The sequence below is a fragment of the Polyodon spathula genome, chromosome 2 (genome assembly GCF_017654505.1).
Source record: "Polyodon spathula isolate WHYD16114869_AA chromosome 2, ASM1765450v1, whole genome shotgun sequence".
In the NCBI taxonomy this organism is placed as follows: domain Eukaryota; kingdom Metazoa; phylum Chordata; class Actinopteri; order Acipenseriformes; family Polyodontidae; genus Polyodon; species Polyodon spathula.
Genome location: NC_054535.1, coordinates 66,603,490 through 66,628,920, shown reverse-complemented (window position 1 = coordinate 66,628,920; position 25,431 = coordinate 66,603,490). Strand labels below are relative to the sequence as shown.

Here is a 25,431-nt window from a genome sequence, read left to right as displayed (position 1 = left end):
GAGTAACCAGTTATTGAGTCTCAAGGGGCAATTACTTTTTCACACGGGGGCATTGGGTGTTGCACAACTATCTTTAATAAATAAATGAAATAAGTATCAAAATGTTGTGTTATTTGTTCACTTGGGGTCCCTTTTTATCTAATATTAAATTTTGGTTGAAGATCTGATAACATTCAGTGTCTAAAAAAAAATGCAGAAAATCAGACCGGGTAAATACTTTTCCACTGTACTGTGTGTGTGTGTGTGTGTGTGTGTGTACATATATATATATATATATATATATATATATATATATATATATATATATATATATATATATATATAGACACACATACTCTGCTTTTAGCGAAAATGATTGAGAAAAACAAGTAATATGGCACAATGGAGTAGTAATAAAAAACTATATTCGGGCTCTGTTGCGAATTTAATACGTTGCGTCTTGAAAATGTATTAATCAAACTGTATTTAGACAAAAATAAGTTCTGCCATGTATTAAACTATTTATGCACGATTTAAAACCCCTCCTCATCCATTCCGTGTGCAGCATCCAAACATTCTGTTTTATAATATGTATTCACTTTAGTCCTTTCGGTGTCTGGCATTCAGTTTGTCAGTTCTTGAAGAATAAGCTGTAAGGGTTGGGGTGTGAAGAGGTAAAATAGCAATAATTAAAGAAAAAAACAAACAAAAAATAGGTTCAGTATGCACAAATGGCTTTTATAGGATGCAAGTAGTACAATGGCATTCTATCCAAATAATTCAGTAATATAGTACTTTCATTTTCTTGGTATCACATAACCTTTGCCAGATACAGCTAACTTTTGCCAGATGCAGCTAATCTTGTAGCACTGTACGGATGCATGCCTGTCAGCGTGGTATGAATGACATGAGTTAAGGTGGAGTTCACAGCATTAAAATAAAATATTTCACATGAACTACTGTCTGTGTTCCAGGGAGCTGTACCGCACTGTTCATAGTGGACTTTTCATAATGAGAATGATAGTTTAAAAAATTAGTCATAATAAATAAATACATGCTGTGAGTTAGATTCAATTTCATTGGGAGTCTTGTCTGTGTTTATGCAAGTGAGACCTCTGGAACCTAGGGCTTGACTAGCCATGAATGAAATCTAGCTTAGTATACTTACTGTTACTGTCCCAGAAGTAGGCAGAAGCTGACAAGACTAGTTGGTATTCATGTTCTGTTTGTCACTCCTCAGGACTTAAATATTGCATGTATTTCTATTTATGTGCTATACATACATATAGAGCTTTTAGAACAGTTGTCTGTCTCTCGTGGTCCTAAATCATTATTTACCTGGATGATTTTTGCACTTTAGATTGGCTTTATATTTATTTATTTAAATACAGTAAATGCTCAGTACTAATAAACAAAATGGCAGCAGGACTGTGTTCTGGCAGTACTCTGCTTTCTCCCTTTTTGTTTTAAACAATTTTCTCTTCCAAATGAGGGTTTAGCAGAGCCTTGTGTGAAGGTTTTTGCACAACTTATTCAGCATTGTTCACAGCATTTAACACATCACTGAACAAATTGCCCGCTTGGATATGCTAATCCTGCACTTAAAAGAACTCATTGTAACATGTTTTAATGCTTTAGCCGATGATGGGAATCTAAGGCATGCTAAATTGTCGTGTGACCTGAAACATAAAAATTGCTTGTATTTCGAGGGTCAGTGATCATTTTGTTGAGTCATTTTGTGAAATCTTTTTAAGAACGCACCCTGTTTGTCTTTGTCTTCATGTGGAACATTGCTGCAGATTTCCTTTTATTTCTGTTTGCTTGCTTATCAGCGGCTTTGTTTGCAGAGTTATTTAATCACATTTCACTGTCGATTTTTTATTATGTATAATATATACAATGTATATTTTCCTATGAAACCATGTGGGACCTGTGAAGTGGTCTGCTATATTACTGACTGTTGGTACAAAAATATTATTAGGACATATAATCTCTTTGTGAAACCAGGCTAGTTTGTTGTTTCTCTTATTAATTTCCTCAATAATTTAACAGTAAATATTGTGTTTGGAAATGTGAGCTATGTGTTTGCAATACATAAACTGCTTCTGAGCTGAGATGATGATGAATCTGTTCTTCTAAGCATATTGATTTTTGAATAGAAGTGGATAGTGACTGACCTGGAGTTTGAATAGTTTGGCTTCACAGTGAATAACACAAACCCCCTCTTTGATGGACTGAATTATAGGGGAATAAAAGACTGCGCCTCTTGATGGATTAAATTATATGGGAATGGAAAGCTATGTAGGTGTCACATTTCTAAAGAGCCTTTCACATTTCTTTTTTTTTTTTTTTTTTTAATAAAGGAGCCCTGAACAAATTGTTTTTAAATAACACTGACTTTTAAATTGTGTCTCTACTAGAGTAATTCCTTGATGGTCCCCGAAAGTCTGCGAAGCTCAGATAAACGTCGCAATGGACCAGAATTTTCAAATGACTTGAAGAAAAGAAAAGTTGAAGATAAAGATTCAAGCCATTACGTAAGCAAATGATTTAGAATTTTACAGAGCTGCGTTATAGAGTTGATTTGCTGCTGTAGTTAGGATAACTTTTCATTTTTAGGGCAATGTTTTTAATTAACACTGACTAGAATATTTGTGTATTTTTGGTTTCTAAAATGCGATTTGTAGCTGAACTAATCCATACATTTTTCCAGCTATTTTTGTTTTAACTGGCTATTGCATAAGAAGTATCTCTGTTTACAGGACAGTGATGGAGACAAAAGTGATGACAACTTAGTAGTTGACGTTTCTAATGAGGTTAGTTCTTTGTTTATTTATTTTCTATTAAAAGAACTTGCCTCATAAATGTGTTTCTGACATCTCCATCTTTAGGGTAGTCAGAAATCAATGTTAAAGGCATATTACAGGACAAATATTTTTAATTGAATCAGGGGTACGCAATTTGTATATTTGCGTGAGGGACAACAAGTTGTGCCATTATACTTTGACATCAGACAAGTAGTTTTTTTATTTATTCATTTTTCCTTTGTTCGTTCTGTTGCTAGAAAATCGGGTATATTTCTAGAGAGCCACGCAAGTTTCTGAAAACTGAATTTCGGAAGTATTTGCATCCCAGCCCTATCACTACTGATTGGCTAGCTGTGGTAGAAGCTGACCACCTATTGGTTACAAAGAAACCCAGAAATGGCTGCCTGAGAACTTCTGTTAACACACAGACTAATCTTTTCAGCTTAATGTATTACCAGTATTTTTTTTATTTTTTTGTAAATTAGCAAATAAATAAATGGCAGTGCTTTCTTAATATATTAATCTGACATTTAAAATGCAGCAAGCTGGTAAAGTTACCAAAAAAAGTGCTTAGTTAAAATAAGCGGCCTATAATGTGTGTACTTAAAATATAAATTTAAAAAAAAATGTGACGTTTACATTTAGAAACATTTCAAGAAACTTTCCCTGGTAAATGTAGTATTTTTTTATTTATTTTTTCTTTTGATTTGTGTTACTAACATAGGGCTGGACCAAATCAAACCCTGATCGCTCTTGCGAAAGAGTGTTTATGCGATAATATCGCTAGTTCCCATATCGCATTTTCTTTATCACGAAACCAAAACTAGCCATTTCCAATCCGTGAAATGGGTGGAGAGAAGTTTCGCAGGAGTAGAAGGGACCGCCGAAAGTAACATGAAAACAGCTGTTGACAAATCCCCAGCCGGTATTTGTGACATGTTGAAGGGGCAGTAACAAGGCAGACGAACACAGCCAGGGCAGAAAAAAAAAAAAAAAAAAAATAAGTCTGTGTTATACTACTGTTTCTTTTTGAATATCAGTGAATGAATGCTGTTATATACAACTGCTACTAGTAGTAATAATAATACAAATGTTTAATAATAATTACAGTTATCTGCTTTTTATTTTTATTGTGTAAAATATTAAATATTATATATTTCGTGAGTTTAAAAGAAAACACACACACGCTTGGCAATTACCTCGTTTCTACGACATCTGCAGCATTGTGCTGCATTATTTTGTCACTGTTATGAAAGTATGCCACATTGTTTTCATGATTTTTGTAAAAATCCATACCACGCCCTGGCTTGTGTCTGCACCATGCAATGCCATCATCCTCATACCCGACTGGTTTATGGTGCTGCCCAGAGCTCTGTTGTGCACGAGGCTGTATAGTAATTGCACAAGAATGAAGATTATAAAAAATAAAAATGTTTAACATAGAAACTCCGTATGAGGAACATTAAAATGCTGATTAAAAAAATAAATAAATTGGGGTTAATAAAACATCCAAAAACCAACGTAACACTGTTGCCAGGATAAGTATGGGTACATATCATATACATAGGGTCGTGCATTTTAAGCAACCTATTTTTTTCAATTGTAGGTCAACTGCTATCCCCTAGATGTCTCTACAGCCACTCCAGTTATAGTAATCGAATTCACAATTAAGAAATCAACACATTACGCTTTGACTAATTAGAAAAGTAAAAGCTAATTATGATGAGTATAAATGGTAATTGAATAAATGGATGCGTTAAAAGAAAAATCGAGACACCTAAACATGGAGTCAAAGACATTGCAATCAAAAAGCAGTTCATTAAGCGAACAATAGACCGACATTGATCATCAGAAAAACACAGAAAACGAAAGGCTGAGATTGACAGCTTTTAGGTGCAATCCTCCAATAAGAAACGTAAGGGGAACGAAAATTATGAACGCTGACGAGATGTGATTTTCAATTTGAAAGAGGCATTTGTTTGTGCTAATATTCCCCTGGAAAAAAATGGATAATCCCAAACTACGTACATTTCTGAACAAACGTAATAAATGTGGGAGCAATTCCTAGAGCAGGTCAACTGAGAAGGGAATAGCTGCACGAGATGAAAGTTGTACAACTGGTAAAGATCTCTGACAGTGTATCTGTAGTTGCTGGTGAGTCTATAAATGCAAAAGATCAGTATGTTTTGCACATTTTGTTTATTCTCCAAGAACTATCGAATACCTTCGAACTGAAAGTAATATCAGCCGATACAATTAATCTGCACTCTGAATTACTTATCAGTGGCACAGGGCATTGTGAAATGTTTAACACATTTGAAGTTAATTTTAAGAATGTGACTGTATTTGTCTCTGATAATGCCAGTTACATGATCAAGGCATACAATGGCATTCTTCGAGGTTTACTGCCAAATTCAGTATATTTGATTTGTAATGCCCACACAATAGCCCTTGCCAGCAGTCTCTGGGCAAATAATTTTCTGAAAGCAGACAAGCTGGTTGCAACCATTAAAAAAATGGTTTAACATTGCCCAAGCAGGAAGCTATGTTTTAAAGACCATCTGACAGAAGCAATCCAACAAGAAGGCTGTATTTTACCCATAAAATTGCCACCTGAGCCATGCATAACACGATGGGACACTTGGTATTCTGCTGGTGATTATCATTCCAAATACATCCCTTTTTATGCAGGCTTCTTGTAAAAGGAAATGCACAATTCACCAAACACTGCAGTGTTAAAGGACCTCCAGAAATTTGCTTAAAGATGTGCAAATTTTTAAATCTCAGCTCTCCCTAATTGTAACGCAATGTAAAGGGACTGGTGGATCTGATTCAGTGGTTTGAAAGCCGCGAAGTGAGAGTCCATCAAACATATAATAAATACCGAGCAATGGCACAAGAGGTACACAGCACAGACGTCACAGTAAACAAACTATGTGTAAAAACCTTCCATGACGTTTCTGGAAAACTGACTAATTACTGCAGCCCGGATCAATGCAAAAAGAAACCACGTTTTTTTTTTTCAACCAGCTTATAACTTTCTGATGGCAGTAAAGATATTCGACCCACAAGAAGTGTGTAGTTTGGATCTGGAAGCCCTCCCATTATATTCTATTCCAGGATTTGATGCTGACTGTAAATCAGAAATGGACACATACCTACCATATGCAAAAAAAAACTGAATAGAATGACTTTGAATGAATTTTGGATTAAAGCTGAAGAATTATTTCCCAATTTAACACGAAAGGCTAAAATTTAAATTTGTTAGTTGTTATGAATTCTGTAGATGCTGAAAGAAGTGTTTCTTATGGCCTAGTTTTTGCAGAACGTCAACCTATGAAAGAAGGCAGGGTTAAAATGCAGGGACCTACAATTACAGTAAGTCGTCGAATTAAATATTATCCAGTGCCGTGAAAAAAAAAAAAAAAAAAAAAAAAGTTGATTGCAGATTTTTTTTTTAACGTGCAGTCGTGTAGTTTTTATTATTATTATTATTATTATTATATTATTATTATTATTATTATTATTATTATTATTATTATTATTATTATTATTATTTCTTCTGTCAAACCCAAAGCAAATAAAAGAAAAAAAAACTTCATCTTGATGCTTCTGAGATGACCTTTATAGGTATTACGTAACTTTATCTACACAGATTTATACGTTTCGAGGGGGCCGCTTGGCATGCTGACACGGTATGGCCAAAATGTGCTCCCTTGTTAATATCTTTTAAAGTGGCTAAAACATTCATACGTTCTGTATTAGTATTCTAGTTTGTTTACGTTTGTTAGCCTTGCATTTGATCGAAGTTCAATGTAATGGAACACTGTGCCTTTTATAAAATGAATAATTTGAACAGATGTAGGTGGTGTCTTTGAGACATGAAATTGCCCATAGAAAAAGTGTACCGTCCGTAGATGTAACTTAATACAAATAAAAGAAAATATATCTAAAAAGCTTTACCATCAGTGAAAGAGACACCGCTTCAAGCAAACCTCTCCGTGAGTAGAAAAGATGTATTAAAGAAATAATAGATATTGCTTTATTAAACATTTAACGTGAACTGTGGCAAAAAAGTAGGCTAAAGTTGTCTTGTGTGCGTTTCGTTTAAGGGTACAACAAACATAACATATATTATGATAATAGTGTACCTCTTGTGCCATTACATTCGACGACTTATTGTAATTGTAGGTCCCTGCATTTTAACCCTGCCTTCTTTCATAGGTTGACGTTCTGCAAAAACTAGGCCATAAGAAACACTTCTTTCAGCATCTACAGAATTCATAACTAACAAATTCAAATTTTAGCCTTTCGTGTTAAATTGAGAAATAATTCTTCAACTTTAATCCAAAATTCATTCAAAGTCATTCTATTGCAGTTTTCTTTTGCATATGGTAGGTATATGTCCATTTCTGATTTACAGTCAGCATCAGATCCTGGAATAGAATATAATGGGAGGGCTTCCAGATCCAAACTACACACTTCTTGTGGGTCGAATATCTTTACTGCCATCAGAAAATTATAAGCTGGTTGAAAAAAAACATGGATTCTTTTTGCATTGATCCGGGCTGCAGTAATTAGTCAGTTTTTCAGAAACGTCATGGAAGGTTTTTACACATAGTTTGTTTACTGTGACGTCTGTGCTGTGTACCTCTTGTGCCATTGCTCGTTATTTATTATATGTTTGATGGACTCTCACTTCACGGCTTTCAAACTACATATATTATGATAATAGGGAGAATACATATACTGCAATGGTTTTTTTTTTTGCTATGTAAAATCTTGGGCGGACTGCCAAAGCGTTATTTCGAGCCCCCCAAGAAAACTTCCCGAAAATTGCATTTAAATCGTCTCAATACAAGCCTATTTTTAGAAGGGCGAAACAAATATTGCATTTTCATGTGATGCGGTCATCCTCCGTCCCTCCCCCCGGACCAGAGTCGCGCGTCATTCTGTTAAGTCTGCGGTCAGCAGTAGAGTGAGACAAGTCGAGTGAACTCCCGCCTCTGCTGTCACTGAGTGGTCGAGTGGATTCGGAGGAAACGCTACTTTTAAATAGCAAAGAATGTCTGCAAGCTACGCTCGTACCATCACCTCAGGCTAGGGTTGCCACCTTTTGAGATATGAAAGTACCGTTTAGTTTCCTATTTGAATACACAGGGTGCAACCTTTTTGTGTATTCGATTACCCGAGCTCTGGGCCCTTACGCTACTAAGAGTAAAAGGCAAATGCCTGTGCACAAGCAGACAGCATAACAGTGTAAGCCGGTAAAGTTTAGTCGGGTTCACAAAGTGTTCAAACAATGTCCAAGACGAGAGTTCTTTGCTCTATACCCTATTTCCTTTTATGCATATTTTTTTTTCTTTTGTTTACTGAATTAAAATACACCGACTCAATGAGTAGCAACGTCACAGCGCGTATCTTTTCCAATTAAAACAGTAGCATAATATTGTGCAAACCACCAAATAATAATTTTTGCTGTAGTGTGTTCAGAATAAAATAACACCAATGATATAGCAACCTAAATATTCTACATCTGTTTAATTCTAACAAATAATATTTATAACAATCTAAATATTGTAACCTGGCCAAAATAGAAAATACATTACAATTATTTAACATTACTAATTACAACTAGCCATTACGTACTGACATCAGATGATTCCAAGTCAAGTTACTTTATTTATTCAATAACCTGTAAATAATTCAAAACAAGGAACACTTGCTATATACATGTTAAGTGGCTGAAGTAACATTTATTGAAAGGCTGGCTTCGTTTAGCCACTTTCTTTTGAGACATGGGCTCTTTTTGGTTACTGTACACAGTTAGAAACATACTGAAAATAAAAGCATCTATATAAATATATTGGGCCAGACAAAATTGCATCCGGGCCAGTAAAAACACTTGCTCAGTGGCCCGAGGGGCCAGTAGTTAAAAATCTAAACGTAGAGCCCTGCATGTCTTGTGATTTATCATAATAACATGACATGATATCTTTGTCAGAGGTAGGTCTAAAAAATCTGATGTTTATTTCCCAGTCAGTTATTCTTTTTCAGTTCACCTAGTCATTAGCTCATGCAAAATTATAGAAAATAGGATTTAAAAAGCCCAAAATTTCTCAACTGGGCCCTACCAAAGGTTTTATAATGTTACTCCAGGCCACAACCTGGCATCCCTGAACCTATATAAGCCAAATCTGAATGTTAGGAAGGGGCATGGGTGTTAAGTTGGCTGCGACAACAAAGCCGGACTGACCGCGTTTTGTCACCACCTAAGCCTCTATTTGAGCCAGAAAAAACCCTGTCCTGATATTTGATGATATAAATTATTAATTTAAAATTATTCAGTGTTGTGTGCAAGTGTTTTGATATGAGGTCAGTGGCGCATCTTGAGGCATGCACTTTTTTTTTCTTGCGAATATCTGTTTAGAGATATATGTTTAGAGGTGTGTTTTGTTTTTGTTTTGTTTGTTTTTTTAGTATTTGCTTAATACGCGATAGCTTTCGACAAGTTCGAAGTTGACTATAAAATCCAGTCCTGCGAAAGTCTTGCGATGTGATTTATAGCTGGAATTCAGTAGATTTGGTCGGACGATGGCAAACCACGCCTCCTTCTCAACCCACTTGTAGTCGACAGGCGATAGCTGTTTTTTGAAGAGCAAAAAGTGCTTGTTTTTGGTTCTGCGAGATTTTGCTTGGAATTTTTCTTTTGTTTTTGTTACAGCGAATGGTTTTGCATCCTTGCTCGCTAAGTGCTAACTTTGATTTGGTCTGGCCCCTAGTTTTCTATTTACCATATTTACATTATTTAGAAGTAAAACGCTATATATGTGCAGGGAAGAATGTTGCCCTATCCATCCCTGTTAATCACTAATTGATTTATTTGTGTATGTTAAATAAAACCAAAATCCTACAAGTTATATTCTATTTTTTTGTGTGAAGGGAGGAGGCAAGTAGAGTCCTCTACATTTTGTACCTTGGACAACCAAGTCTTTTTGTTTTTTTTCAAAAATTGCACACCCCTGTAGATATTGTGTTGTGTAAAATTAGCATTTGTCAGTATTAGTTTAATCTGTCCTAGAGGAGATCTATATTTCAGCATTAGCAACCACTACCCTTTTTGAAACCAGAAACTTGCCCTATCCCAGAGGAAAGTGGCCCATGGAATGCAGTGCTGAGATCTGGATTCTTATTGCATCTATGCCTCGTATTCCAGCCATTCTGAGCTGGAATTTGAACCTGTGACCTAATAGCAGCCGAGGCACGTCACAAAGCTATGGGTCAACATCTTGACTCTACTGGACTATACTCTAACTGAGGATAAAAGCCTGATCACAGATGCTATAATCTGGAACCTGAATCTGATCAACTATGTTCTATTGAGTCAATGGAGCCGTGCCATATTTTACTGATTTTCGCTGTTAAAAAAAAAAAAAAAAAAAAAATGCATCAAACCTGTTGAAGTAAATTTCACTTTTTCTGAAGGTCTCTTGAAGAAAACGGTGACATTGACAAATATGACGTAATTATAAAAAATGCTATTTTCTTGTCTATGAAAATGTCAGTCATATGTACAACATGTTATTCTCTGAGAATCAGTTGTCATTTGTAATTTGACTGAAGTGCAAAATAAATATTTATACCTGTGAACACTACCAAATGATTGTTTCCTGCATTCTGAAGACCTTCCTGAATAAATAATGTGATTGAGGGTGGGGGTAAGCTCGGACCATCACCCCGTTACAGTGCAGTAACATAACCTTTTATGCACCGTATTTGACACACTTTTGTCTGAAACGGCACCTCAAAACAGTTATGCTATATTTCCAGAAAGAAAGCTCTTTAAAAAGTTTTGTAACGTAGGTAAATCCAATTCAAGTAAAATGATGCCCACTGATTCATGCCTAGAGTCGTTTAATGACTTAGTGCTGATTTGAGTTTAGCAATGGCTAAGTCAATTGAAATATCCCTTGTTGGAAAAGAAATACACATTTATTAAATAAATGATTGAAACCCTCATGGCGATTAGCCTCCTGGCAAATGTAACGTCTTCTCTGAGATCAAGCTGATCTTAGATTCAGGCCGACACCAGTGATGGAAGCTACTTCTTTAGGCTGTGTTTGTAATACAGTAAGTGCCGTTACCCTTCCAGGACCCTGCTTCACCACGTGGTACTCCTGTTCACTCGCCAAGGGAGAACGGTCTGGACAAAACTCGCCTGCTGAAGAAGGATGCTTCCAGCAGTCCAGCATCAACAGCGTCCTCAAGCAGCTCCTCTTCCCTCAAGTCCAAAGAGATGAGCATGGTAAGTAGTGTCAGTGAAGCCAGGCTTGTGGTTTAAAAAAAATAAAAATAAATAAATAAATGCTAAGGCCTTGGGGAAATTGACTGTAGTTGGTGACAGAGATTCAGTTCTTGGCTGTAATATGGTTTGGAATAAATTGAACTCTCAATTTGTTTACTGATATCAGCATGAAAAAGCCAGTGCCCCTGTGTTAAAATCCACTACACCAACTCCTCGACGGGACGTGTCCACTCCAAGCACCAGTGCCACCCCCAGTCTGCGGCCCAGTCTAGCCAAACCTCCATCCATGGAGCAACTAGCGAATCATTCTGGTAAGTATTTTACACCCAGTCATACTTATTATTTTTCTTTGTCAAACTACTTGTGAAACTTGTAATTTTATTTTTTGAGTTAGTCAAATAGTCTGTTTACGAATCCCTGTTTGGCCTTTTGTAAGCATTCGTACACGTTCCTCACTAATGTACCCCATACAGTGAAAGGGCTCTTGGGGCGACAGGGCAATTTAGTTCTCCATGTGCTTTTATTTTCAGGCCCCTTTTTAGAGCAACATGCATTGTTTATTTTGAAGTGGTGGTGTTCCACTTAAACAGGTGTATCTAATTAAGTCCCAGCTTAATACCCACTTACATCCATGTTTTGAAGTAGATGCCAGAAGACAAAGGTAGACCTGTGCACTTCAGCTTGCCTTGATGAGTAAATAAATGCAATGATGAGCGCCCCCCTTGAGATTAACATTGTAGATACATTTTCTTAACTGTAATGTGAATTGTTTTAGTGATTTGTATCTCTTCAGCTGCAGGGTTGAGGGCCCCCTTGGCAGTCCCAGGTCCCTATCCTGGCCAGTTTGGTATGGTGCCCCATGCTGGGATGAATGGAGATCTGACCAATCCAGGGGCTGCTTACGCCAGTCTCCACAACATGTCACCTCAGATGAGTGCTGCTGCAGCTGCTGCAGCAGTGGTAGCCTATGGACGCTCCCCCATGGTAATTTTATAGTTTTTGCAAAGCATGCATTTTTTGTAAGGGGGAGTGAAAATAGTTAATAAATGCTCACTAAACCAAAAGTCATCTTTTGGTTTTACCTCTCAGTAGACCTTCAGCTAAACTCTTTTCTGTTAAATTGTCTTAATTTAGATGAATAAAAAAGGTAATTTATGGTTACCAGCAACATAAGCCACACACTTTTTGCTTCCTTTTTGATTTATTCTTTAATGCTTGAACAATTCTTGAATATTTTGAACAGTCAAATACTGGATTTATATCTTGATTAATAGCATCCTTTTTATATTGAGTAAGCATTTGTAGAAGTGCGGTTTGCATTGCGTGTAGGGTACAAAAATTAAGCTTTTTCGTGCCCATAACAGTTAATTATTTTGAAGATTATCACTTTGACCCCCCCCCCCCCCCCCCCCCCCCCCCTCCCGTATATGTATACACACACTTGCTCAAGTGCAAGAAAAAAAGTCTCTTTTAAAAGCAGTTGTAAAAGTCCTAAATGAAACAAACCTTATTTAAAATGACCAAGGTGATCTGCTCTGTTTTATTGGATTTCCCTTAGGCATGTATTTAGCTTTATAACTTTGGAGTCCAAAGCCATATCAAATACTTTTAAAACAGCAAGTCCCACAGGTTTTTTTTTTTTTTTTTTATCTTTGCCTGAAATAAATTTTTGTTGTCATGGAGGCTGTGGTTTAGCTGTTGGTTTTTATTGGACTTTTACATTAAGAATGATTGATCTCATTACTATGAAGAATACATTGTAATGCTTTTGTCTCTTTACCTTGTTATTGTCGTAGTAGGCAACAAGGATTTCAGTAGGTAATCGGGATCATCTGCTCCCCTGGTTCCAGTTCTCTTTCTTTTCATAACTCCGTACCCAAACGGTTGACTAACCCTTGTCCTTCTGGGGAGTATTTATTAAAAAAATAAACATAAAAATGGATTTCTTGGGGCAGACAATCAATCTAGACATTGTTTTTTAAACACCTTCTTTATTTGCTCTTATATCTATGTTTACTTTTCAAATTGTTCTGAAATGAAAAACATACATCTACATTGTGTATTTAACTCTTGCTGCAACCCGGTCAGTGCACAGCTGCATTGTAGAGCCATGATGAGTGGTACTGTAATTGTGTTCTAGTCTGCAACTTGATTTGTAAAGTGGGCATTTTGCTTGCCGTCTGTATAAATCAAAATAGTTTGGTAACTGAAGGGTTGTGGGTGGGATAAAGATATAGAGGCTAAAAAAATGCCATAGACAGATGGTTTATTTCTTGAGGTGCTTTAGGATTTATGGAACAGTATTTGTTTGTTTTGGTATTAGGTTGGGTTCGACCCACTTCCTCACGTGCGAGGAATTCCTCCAAATCTGGCAGGCATCCCTGGCGGAAAACCGTAAGTAACCTTCACTTTGAAAACAAGCATTTGCTTTATTTTTGGTGCTTTTATTTATGTAGACTGAGATTTACTATGAGTTTTTAATAAAGATCTGCAAGGTGAGCAGTTGTAATTATGGGCTCTTTCCAATAGCTTGCTTATAGTTTGTGTAATGGGAATAATATCTCATTAATGATGGAGGAAACCAATGCCTTTTTGTTTATAAATGTACAATTGCACGTGATGCAAATGGAAGTCTCCTTTTTGCTTTGTAATGCACACGTTATAAACTCTTATTGAAAGTTTACATTTGTGTACGCCAGGAAGGACATGACATATCTTGCTTAACTAGTTACTTACAACAAACAAATCACACTAGACAAGTACAATATACAAAAAACTATTCCATAGTTGCTGATGTTTCTGACTTGCCATTCACACAGAGCATACTCATTTCATGTGAGTGCTGACGGCCAGATGCAGCCTGTGCCCTTCCCTCCCGATGCTCTGATTGGTCCGGGAATCCCTCGGCACGCCCGTCAGATCAACACTTTGAGTCACGGAGAGGTGGTGTGCGCAGTTACCATCAGCAATCCCACTAGACACGTGTATACTGGTGGCAAGGGCTGTGTGAAGGTCTGGGACATCAGCCAGCCAGGCAACAAGAGCCCAGTGTCTCAGTTGGACTGCTTGGTAAGTGAATTGGACATACAGTTCTGGAGCTGTCACTCCATGGAGACTGAACCAGGAATCGGCAGCATGGCCTGGGTGGATAGACACTTTATTTGCAAATAAGGAAGGGGCAGCTGCTTCTGTTTTCTTTTGTTGGACAACTATACTAGGCAACTATTTATTTATTTATCTATGCACTGCATATTTTTAATGTATATTTTGGAGAAACCAAACATATGTTACTAGGTTGAACTCGTTATACATGCATAGTTATGTATGTATTTATTTTATTAAACTTTTCTCGCTACATGGTAAATACAAAATATGCAATGCATATTTTTAATGTATTCTTTTGGAGAAACCAAACATATGTTACTAGGTTGAACTCGTTATACATACATAGTTATGTATGTATTTATTTTATTAAACTTTTCTCGCTACATGGTAAATCCACCACCATATTTTACAGTAGGTATGAGGATGTTTTCTGCATACGCATCCTTCTTTCGACGCCAAGCCCACCGCTAGTGTGCGTGGCCAAAGAGCTCTATTTTCGTCTCATCTGATCATAGCACCTGGTTCCAATCCAAGTGCCAATGCCGTTTAGCAAACTCCAGGCACTTATATTTGTTGGTTGCTCTCAATAAAGGCATTTTTCTGGAAACCCTTCCAAATAGGCTATTGGCATGGAGGTGGCATCTAATTGTAGATTTGGAGATTTGCCCTAATAGTGGTATGTGGTATATGTAGGTTTTTAGCTATTTTTTTGTACCCATTGCCTGATTTATGGAGGTCAACAACCATTTGTTTCTTTTCATTTGTGTTATTTGCCTTTCCCCGTGGTAATGGATGACAAATGGATTTTACATGCGTGTTACCTCATTTTTATACCCCAGTGAAACAGGAAGGCCACAATACAGTTCCTTAAGACTGAGATGTACTTAAAGTAGAATGTTAATGCAGATTTAATTTTGTTTGATTTTATTTATAAGAATCTTTAGGGGTGCCAATTTTCACAGCGATCTTTTTGAGAACAAAAAAATATTGCTAAAAATAAACATTTTCTCTGAGCAATTGTATTGGTATATAAGAATATAGTTTTCCCATATTTTTGAGCATAACATATAGCTCATTACCTGTGTTTATTTTATACAGCCTTTTTTGCTCATCTTTATCAAGGGTGCCAATAATTTTTGGAGGTGTGTGTGTATGCATGCTTACTTGTCTGCTTTTCAGTTTGCTTTGAGCAACAAGTGGTGAAGTCTGCATGACGCCGACCCTTTCCCAGCCAAAAACGAACATAGCTTTGTTTTTTGAAAAGTTCAAGTGGGGGACCAACAGTGTTTAAAAAATCTACATGGATGTGTTTTCCACTGACAACGAGTTTCTGATATTGATTAGAATGTCATTCATTGCGCTGAACAACCGCTCACATTCTGCAGTGGATATTATTAGCGTCTTTAACACATCCACTAACTGTTTGAGTCTCTCAGGTACTTTGTCTTCCTCATCTGACATGTCACTGACATTATTCTCGAAATCCACTTACTGCTCCCTGGGCATGAGAAATCCTAAAAAAAGCACAACGGTGCTTGATTGACTTGTCTCCGAAGCAAATGTCTGGATCACTTGGCAACTTAGATTTATCAAGCACTTCCATGTGTTTCAAGGGGTCTTGATACTTTGTTTTATCTTCATCTTGTTTGGACTGACCCTATGCGCGATGTCTGGAGCAAGTTTTGAGCATTCGCTGTTCCGTTTTGATTGAAAGTTGATAAATTGAGTGTAGACTATAGTTGTCATTCTCCTTTGTGCAAAGCTACTCCTTTTGAGCTCTCCACTACGAACTGCTTCCTGAGAAATTAAAGTGTTCTCCAGGACGTTTCGATATTGATTAAAAAACCAGACACATTTGTTCAATTAACTTGTGAGCATGCACGAGTGTAGTAAATTGCTTCTGTAGCGCCAAAGAAAGCTCCTCTAATTCCACTAATGCATCAAAAAGTAAACCCATGTTCAAGACAAATGACGTGTCACTGAGACGATCTTTGATTCCCCTGTATGTCGTCCGTTGTTTGGAATCTCAGCTAGTGTCTTTCGACACATTTTCAAAATGTTGTACTAAAGCTGCATAATTTTGCCATACAGCACATACTGATCTAGCGCTAGAGGATACCCAGTGTGTGCCTAGTATACGTCCAACAGCATTTAATCGTATACTCATTGCTCTGGCACATTCTTGAAGTTCTGCTTGGTTTTTTGGTGAAGCTGATTACAAACTATACAGTTTGTCAAAGAGTGATTTCATCTCATGTGTTGCACTTGCTTCTTCCACGACATCTGCAACTGCTTATTCGAGCCGGTGGTTACTGCAGTGCCACACTATGATATCAGGAAACATTTCTAGTAATAGGGTGGCTACACCTGATTTTTGTCCCAACATGAGTAAATCCATTATCGTACAAAGCTTGTAGAAGTGTATCTAGGATTGCACTGGCAGTATTATCAGCCAGTTGGACTAAGGCAAAAAACATGCTACTAGCCTCGACGGATTTTGGAAAAACAACTTTCATGCAAATTCTTTGCATACTGTAGTTGATTCGTCAATTATGAGGCCAATTTTCAGATGCTCGCTGATAATTGATTCAACTAACTTTTTTCTCATAGATTTTGCGATGTGATCCATGATGTCGGCGCAAGAATGATCAGACTGCAGTACTCGTCCAACATCTAACCCGTTTTCTGATTGTAAATTTAGAAGCACAGGCAAATCAGTAAACTGTCTGTTTAGTTTTGCTAGTGTGTATACTGTGCGAAATACACGGCATGTGTTTTCCTGATATGAAGACTCTTGACGGGCAGTTGCTTTTTCAATTTGTTCCTTTTTAGCTGCTTCGCATATCTCTAAGCTGCTTTAGTGCGCTATGCTGGTTTTGTAAACTGATGTTTCTTTTTGTCTGTCACCATAACAAGACACTCTGCACTCTATCCACTCTCTAGACTCGCAGATTTGCATGCTCGACAGCCAATATAACATTTTCCCACTACTAACTCATGTTCTTTTATTTTCTCCAACCACTGTTCCTTCTTCCAGTAACTAAGAAAATGTCCACTGCAAGAATCACTTACATGAATGAGTGTCGCTGTCATCATTTGTTCCCTCCCTCGAAGAAGATGGTTCACATTGCCCGAGTTCATTTGTTTTTAATTCTGTTCCGGTTTTTACACCACCTTCATCCACGGAAGCAAGAACCTTACATGTAACACTCTAATAGGAAGTGCCACACCATAACTGTTATAGAACTTTTATAAGTTGGTTTACAAATACAACGAATACTAGCCCTACTGTTTTGTTTGTTTTTTTTAAATCTATAATTTGTCAAAGTGCATTTGGTATTTTTTTGAAGTGTCGGTGCCCATTTAGACCACTGTGTGTGTGTGTGTGATTATATATATATATATATATATATATATATATATATATATATATATATATATATATATATATATATATATTTTTTTTTATTGGAAAAAGGCCATATGAGCTATAAGTAGCTTGTTTACAAAGGCATCCAAGATGCAGCGGCCAAATTACGATCACATAAAACACATTTAAAAGTTCACACATCATCACATACATACACAGGGCTGCTTCAAGTAATTTTAAAATGACAGTGGAAAGTCTCTGATCTAAGTCCAACTGGCAATGCATTCCAGTTTGAAACTGCAGAAAAAATGAGTATTAAAAGATAATTATATATTATTATATGTATATAAAATTTTGTTGTGTTGGAAAAATAACCACCTTTTATTGGTGGAAACTAACCAATTGTCGGACTGTACTGACGATATAATATATATATATATATATATGAATATATATAATAATATATATATCTATATATATATATCGTACCGGTTATATATATCACATATCTTCACACTGAATAAATCACTATGTACCACTACAATTTAAATTCTATGACAAACTACCTTTTATTTGTAATTAGTTACACAACCACAGCAAAAAAAAAGTGGCATTTGACGTATTTCCTTTAATATATTTGGGCTGCACAAAACTGGTACAACACCAACTTTGAGTGAAGACAGCAGTCCTTCTGAAAAAAATAAATAAAATAAGTGCACCAGCAAGAGTAGACACATAACAGTAGATGAGGACCAGCTAAATGAAGAAGTAAACAAAGATTGAAAAAAAAAAAAGAAAAACTACAGCATTGGCTGGTTAATGTACTTAAAGAAAAAAAAAATGTGGACATTCATTTTATGGAAATATGTCCAAAATATCTCAGCAACATAAGATAATTTTATGCCAGTGCAAGACGTTCATCTGAGGACCAGTGTTCAGCCTCCAGTTTTATAACGCTGAGCTGGACTAAACACATATTTTAACAGTAAAAGTTTTAACATCTCTGCTGACAGCGAGTTAAAACAAGCAATAATGTATTGCTGTCAGTTAGGGAAACTCGTAGAAAAGCAGGTAAAGACAAGGCCAGACACTCCTCCGAATTACCGGCCTGGATTTTAAGCATCTGCAGATAACTGAGGTACTGTCCCCTGACACTGCGGTTTGATTGGTACTTTATAGTCTGGTTTGACCCGTCAAGTATCCGACAACAAACAAAAACATATATTGACATCCAAAAGTATGAAAACGTACCAGAATACGTGTGCCTCGCATGTAACGAGATCACAGACTCAATTCAAGATCTGCCTTCAGTCTCCATCGCAGCTGCTCTCCTTACTTCCTTAGTGTCATTTGAAAAACCGCCCATCATCACAGCTTGTGGTCAGTCCTCCAGTTTCTAGTGAGATGGCACTTTCGATGCAGAAATTCACAATAAACTAACATGTGCAATTTATTTTTTATAAGCAAACAATTAATTAAATCAAATTAAATTTGTGACCCTGCATTACACTGTGGATGTATACACAATAAAAGCTTATGGTTTTGTCTTAATTTAAATGCGTTTTAATTATTTTATTTTTCTTCCCACAAATGACAGGTAGCTGTGTTATAAAGTCGTGTTATATATCATGGAAACCGCACAGCCCGTCGTGGTTTATACCTTACATATATGGAAGGTTCATTTTAAAGAATGCCAGTATGTCAACTACACAATTTAATTCAGCTTCATTACTCCACTTTTTTTTCTTTTTTTATATGAAAAAATGGCAGTGGGTGCTGAGAGGGTTACATAGCTAACTAACAATGCTGTTCTTGAATTTGATTGCTGTGGTTGAAGTATCTGCTCTTTTAAAGCTCAGTTCCTGATAGCTAGCTACAATTGACCAGTCTGAGCAGGTTAAGGGCAAATAAAATAGCTTGCAGAGTGTGTTTATTTAAGAAGGCTAATTAAACAGTATGATTTATTATTTCACTGCCAAAATGGAACTGTGCCCTTGAACTAGTAGCATTTTTTCTATTCCCAATATTGCTGGTAAAGGACCATGGAAGCAGCATGCTTTATAACTAAAAAGGGTACTCTAATAAATTACACTAGACTGGCATCTGATAATGAGATTTATGGAAATTTCTCTTGATTGTTTCGACCAACCTGTTACAGAACAGAGATAACTACATCCGCTCCTGTAAATTGCTGCCCGATGGATGTACCCTGATTGTCGGCGGGGAGGCCAGCACGTTATCCATCTGGGACCTGGCGGCTCCCACCCCACGCATTAAGGCAGAGTTGACATCGTCGGCTCCTGCCTGCTATGCTCTGGCCATCAGTCCTGATTCCAAGGTCTGCTTCTCCTGCTGCAGTGACGGCAACATCGCAGTCTGGGACCTGCACAACCAGACACTAGTCAGGTGAGATCCTCTATGCCACAAGTCTAGATAATTGAATTCTAGCTAACAGCTGTTGGAGACATGTTAGATAAGGTTTTAACTCTTTTTGCACCAAGTAACAATATGTACAGCAACTCTTTCTGTAGCTAGGAATAATAAAAATAGGCATACATTGGGGACTAAAAGCTACTTGTGTTCCAAAACATATATTAGTGCATCCAGCTCTCCTAGGTAAGATTTTGGTTCTGGGAGTAACTTACCCTCTAGTTTTAACACAGTAAAATGTATTTCAGGGGGTAAAATGCAACATTACCCTGAGGTCATGAGTAATCTCGATCTAAATTCAGTACTGTACAATCATTAATGGTAATGGAGTAGGCATTAACAAAAAGCCTTCCATTTTATCTGCAATGTTACTTTGAACTACTGTACAACCACGCATGTGTTCTGCAATCTTCATTGGCTCAGTGCATTTTTTGAGGTATCATGCTGACTCTGCAAATTAATTACATTGCTTTATATTTTAACATTATATTTGTAAATGCAGTGAACATGTTAACTTCAGTATTAAGCCATACAGATAAATAAATAAGGAAATGCATTAATAAGTTATAAAATAGTTTGTTTAATATTTATAGGCACCTTTTTTAGTGGTTGCCTCTGACAATTTGTTCCAGTTGGATTTGTAGCTGGACTGTGTTGTTTATGCTTCAACCTTACTGTGACTGCCTGCAAAGACAACAAGGCTAGCCAGAGATTGGATAATGTTGTTGGGTTGGTTTTTCTTGTGTAGTTTCCCAGTAACTGAAGAGATTGTATTCTGGGAGATGTAGTTGGTAGTGGAAGTTTTAGTGGAGGCAGACAAGCTGTGCAGCAAATTTGCTATGCATATTTTTATGCATTTAAATTAAAATTTTAGTGCTTATTTTTTATTTTTTTTAATGTGTAAAAACAGCAGGTACACATCTTATCTGTAACGCTGAGTGCATCTATGTGTAAATACATCTTAACCATGTATACTGTCCTCGTTCATTTTCAATTCTGCATCTTAAATTCCAAAAAGTTTTTTTAGGGTGTTTTTTCAGGGAAGCTCTTTTTTTGTGGCTGTTAGTTTGAAAAGCAATCTTCTCCCTGTCTTTGGGTGTGGCAGTGAAAATGTTTGTTTTTCAGAGAAATTACTCTGGGCAATAGGGTCACTGTCACAGACTTAGACTAGGGTTGTCAAAGAGATATAAATGACAACTCTGATGCAGCTCTGATGTAAATGACAACATTTCTTGTTAGAGTGTTTGAGCTGAAGGTCAAGCAAAATTTAAACTTATGGACTCTGAACAGCCTATAGGCCGTATGCTAAATCACATGCTGTCGTTTTATCCCTATTTGCAATGTACCTTTCACTTTTAGCCAAAACTTCTTAAGTTGTAAGTGATATTGTATACTTTTTTTTAGGTAACATTCTCCATCTCATGGTCATCATACTTGTCTGTAAATGATCTATGGTCATTTAATAGTTTAACATTAATTCCATTGATTGATTTTTCAACTGTACCCTGATTTGCTTTCTTCACACCTGGGAAATGTTAACATATTGTAAGCGCACTTCATGTTTTAGCAGAATTTGTTTATTCAAATGCATCTCCAGACATTGGAGAGAAGACATGTTTTAAACAGATTCCAAAACTAACAACATTACTGTGTTCAGCTCCAGCTTGGACAGGAAATCTTTTTATTCAGCGCTTATTTATTTTATCAGGCAGTTCCAGGGCCACACGGATGGAGCCAGCTGTATTGATATTTCGAATGATGGCACCAAGCTGTGGACAGGAGGCTTGGACAACACAGTCAGGTCCTGGGACCTCCGAGAAGGAAGGCAGCTACAGCAACATGACTTTACTTCCCAGGTAAGCTAGAGATCAGAGTGACAGAGAGTTTAATCGTAATTTACCTTGCCTTATCTTACAATGTAGGGGGCAGTACAATTGTTGTTCGAAGAGTATTGATGATTCTTTTTTTGGAAAGACAGATTAAATCTGCTGGCCTTTTGCATATGGAATAATAACAAACAAATGAAGTAACTTTGTCATTTGGAAAGCCTAAATATTTTACTAAGCAATGTATTTTATGTTGCAAGAAACAGTAGAATACAGTATTTGCAACTGACAAGAATAGATTTAACTGTTTCTTTGGCTCAGCTATGTTGTTAAAGGGCTAGTTTTCTCTTAAACTTCACCTTAGGCAGAATTATATGAAAAACATCTCTGCCCATTCTACACAAATAAATAAAGAAAGAAATTAATAAATAAACCTCTAGCATCTTGAAAATCATCTCAAAAGTCTTAACACAGTATCGACTTGGATGATGTTAAGTTGTTATGCTAGAAAGTTTTGAGAAGTTTTAGCTACATGATTTTACATGGCTGAATTGGTTAATGCATTGTCTCCTTTTAGATCTTTTCCCTTGGGTACTGCCCAACTGGAGAATGGCTGGCTGTGGGAATGGAGAGCAGTAACGTTGAAGTGTTGCACGTGAACAAACCAGACAAGTACCAACTGCACCTCCACGAGAGTTGTGTACTATCATTGCAGTTTGCTTACTGTGGTAAGAATTGGCAAGCTGACACAATTTCCTGCATTATGTTTTTAGAGTCTCTCTGAGCACTTGAGCGCCGTGTACAGAAACATCTAGCCAATTAATATATTTCTTACAGCAGTGTTTGCCAAACCACTGTAATTAAACAGGCATCAGTTTGTTTTTAGAAGCGAGGGTTTGCGAGTGATTTAAATTTCTGTTGATTTTTATAAGACTGAGTAATTTTGATTAGCTTGTTTGTTCTGCTTTTTTATTCCAATAGGTAAATGGTTTGTGAGCACTGGGAAAGATAACCTGCTGAATGCTTGGAGGACACCATATGGAGCCAGCATATTCCAGGTAAGACTTTCATAATTTGAGCTATCTGGAAGGCCTGTTTGTTTAAAAGCTGTAGTTAGCAGACCTGGGGTAAATATTGATTTTGTAAATTTAAATATTTCAAATTTAATTTGATATGATTCTAAATATAAATATTTCAAATGTGTTTGAATATTGATAAATATTCAGATATTTTGATTTCTATTTCAAATATATTTATAAATGATTTACAATAACGTGAAACATTTACGTTTTTATATGAATCTTTTTAGTATTTATATTTACAGTAAATATTATCCAGTTACGCAACATGCATATTTACTGTTTCAAAACTAGAAACTATAACGTGAATCGTAACATGATTCACATTAAAATGTTATCTACCATGTTCAATGTGGTCTATTTCTTTGCACTATGTGTTTTAAAGACCCTCAACAATGTTTATGTAGTTGCGTAATAAGCACTTACCATGAGACGCACAAGGAGGTTTGAGGTAGATTTCACTGAGTTGTCAACTTGTTGTTTTACTTGTTGGCTTTGAATTTATCAGAGACATTGTCTGGTATAATGAAATGCAAAGCAGCCTTAGATCTAGGAAATAACATGTTGGAAACATAAGCAAGTAATATGTGAGTGACTATGAGGCAGTGTGCTCCAGTGGTTAAAGTCCAGGGCTTGTAACCAGAAGGTCACTTGTTCAAATCCCACCTCTGCCACTGACTGAGTCACTCCACTGTGTGACTCTGAGCAAGTCACTTAACCTCCTTGTACTCCATCCTGTGGTTGAGATGCTAAATCAATGTCATATTGTAAGAGACTTGACATATAATGCACAGTTCACAGCCTACCTCTGTAAAGTGCTTTGTGATGGTGGTCCACTATGAAAGGCTCTATATAAAAATAAAGGCATTACATATATATATGTATGACTTGTAATTTTAGATGTTTGAGAAGGTTTTCAAATGAGGAGACCTATTATAATTGTTTGTTTGTGGTGCTGATGGCAGAAGGCTTTTTAAACATGCAACTGTTGATGCGATGAGGAGAGATGGAAATAAACAGTTATTTTCACAAGTGTTTCTTGATGCAAACAATTAGAACACGCTTTTTTGTTGTTTTTTTTGTAATTAAAGCTAATTGTTGCACGTTAATGTCTGCTTATTTTAGCAGTAAAATAATCTGTCGTGAGTATTATAGACACTTTCAGAATTAATCATCTGTAAAGCTTGGATTGGCGAGACAATTCAGCAGTAAAATATCAATTTACTTTTAATTTAGAGTCTAGCTATCTATTCATGTCCCGTAGTGGCACTGGGGCTCAGCTGGTTTTCTCCTGGTAAGATTAATATGCCTACAGTGCCTGTCTCCTTTTCATTAGGAGCCATCAGACTGAATGGAAATGTAGGTCCCCAGTGGCATTTTTTTCTAACCAGGTATGATTAAACCTGCAACCTTAATACTGGCAGACAACCTGCCCTGCAGTACTTATTTTAGACTTGTGTAGTCTGCCGGAGGGGTTGAACCTATTATCATGAGATTAACAACAGGATCAAAGCGAGACTTCAAATGAGTATAGAGGCAGAGTGTTTTTTTTTTTTTTTTTTTTTTTAAAGATCACACTAAGTAATGGCTTCTTAAAGGTTCACAAATAATTTTATATTTCTTTTTCCAGTCCAAGGAATCGTCCTCCGTGCTTAGCTGCGATATCTCTGTGGATGATAAATACATTGTCACAGGCTCCGGGGACAAGAAGGCCACTGTTTATGAAGTCATCTACTGAATACCAAATGCTTTTTTGTACCTTATACGTCTTTACTGGGCCAAAGCCAAGATCCTGCAGATAGATTAGGACCCTGTAGCTTTCTGGGAGTGCAAACTGCTCACTGTGATTGATTGGTGATTACAGCGAAGAGACATACAGACATACAAGAGACATCACTTAGGTTTGCTCAATTGGACGGGGGGACGGGATGGGGGGGGGGGGGGTCGTCATGTCAGTGGAATGGACAGGAGGAGGTCTCAAAGAATATCTGAAGAAATTAAGATCAGGACTTGTTCTTTCTAGATATTTGGAAGAATGTGAATGCTAAACACTTTCTGTTGCCTGAGTCTGTGTTTCCTAGTCTTTCAGCAACTATTCTGTCTAATTGTAGAACAGTGGGTTTCTCAGATTAATTTGATCCGTTTTTTTTTTTTTTTGCATCTTGTGATACGTTTTTGTATTTGTCGGTCAAACATTTGTACAAATTGTAAATATTTGGTTTATTACAGTAAAGGTTTTAGTAACAACAATGTTTTGTATGTCTTTCTTTATATAAAATAAAGTAACATATCAAGGATAACACTTGGTTGAAATACTGTCTAATATAATTTGATGGATTCATCTACATAATAAATGTTCTTTTTCTAACAAAAACACTTGTCATTAATGTTTTTATCTAAGGTACTACAAGTTGTACAATTGATTTAAAAGTACATTATATAACTGTACATGACTTGTATAATGGGGGAATCTAGGTGGAGTATTCCAAATCAGTTTTGATTTTAAATTAGTTGGTCTTATATAGATGAA

General features: G+C 36.5%; 1 protein-coding gene across 4 annotated transcripts in view; it reads left to right on the top strand.

Annotated features, from left to right (window-relative positions):
* Nucleotides 1-25,154, top strand: part of LOC121299229 (transducin-like enhancer protein 1) — a 64,571-nt gene extending 39,417 nt beyond the window's left edge. For all 4 annotated transcript variants that reach the window (XM_041226908.1, XM_041226900.1, XM_041226891.1 and 1 more), the window contains exons 9-20: nt 2,400-2,516; nt 2,742-2,795; nt 10,939-11,091; nt 11,258-11,402; nt 11,885-12,075; nt 13,415-13,485; nt 13,911-14,160; nt 19,725-19,972; nt 21,705-21,852; nt 22,400-22,550; nt 22,804-22,880; nt 24,532-25,154. In XM_041226908.1, coding sequence (XP_041082842.1) covers nt 2,400-2,516; nt 2,742-2,795; nt 10,939-11,091; nt 11,258-11,402; nt 11,885-12,075; nt 13,415-13,485; nt 13,911-14,160; nt 19,725-19,972; nt 21,705-21,852; nt 22,400-22,550; nt 22,804-22,880; nt 24,532-24,639 — 1,713 coding nt within the window. In that variant the 3' untranslated portion in view covers nt 24,640-25,154. The remainder of the gene's footprint in view (nt 1-2,399; nt 2,517-2,741; nt 2,796-10,938; nt 11,092-11,257; nt 11,403-11,884; nt 12,076-13,414; nt 13,486-13,910; nt 14,161-19,724; nt 19,973-21,704; nt 21,853-22,399; nt 22,551-22,803; nt 22,881-24,531) is intronic.
* Nucleotides 25,155-25,431: the final 277 nt, after the last annotated feature.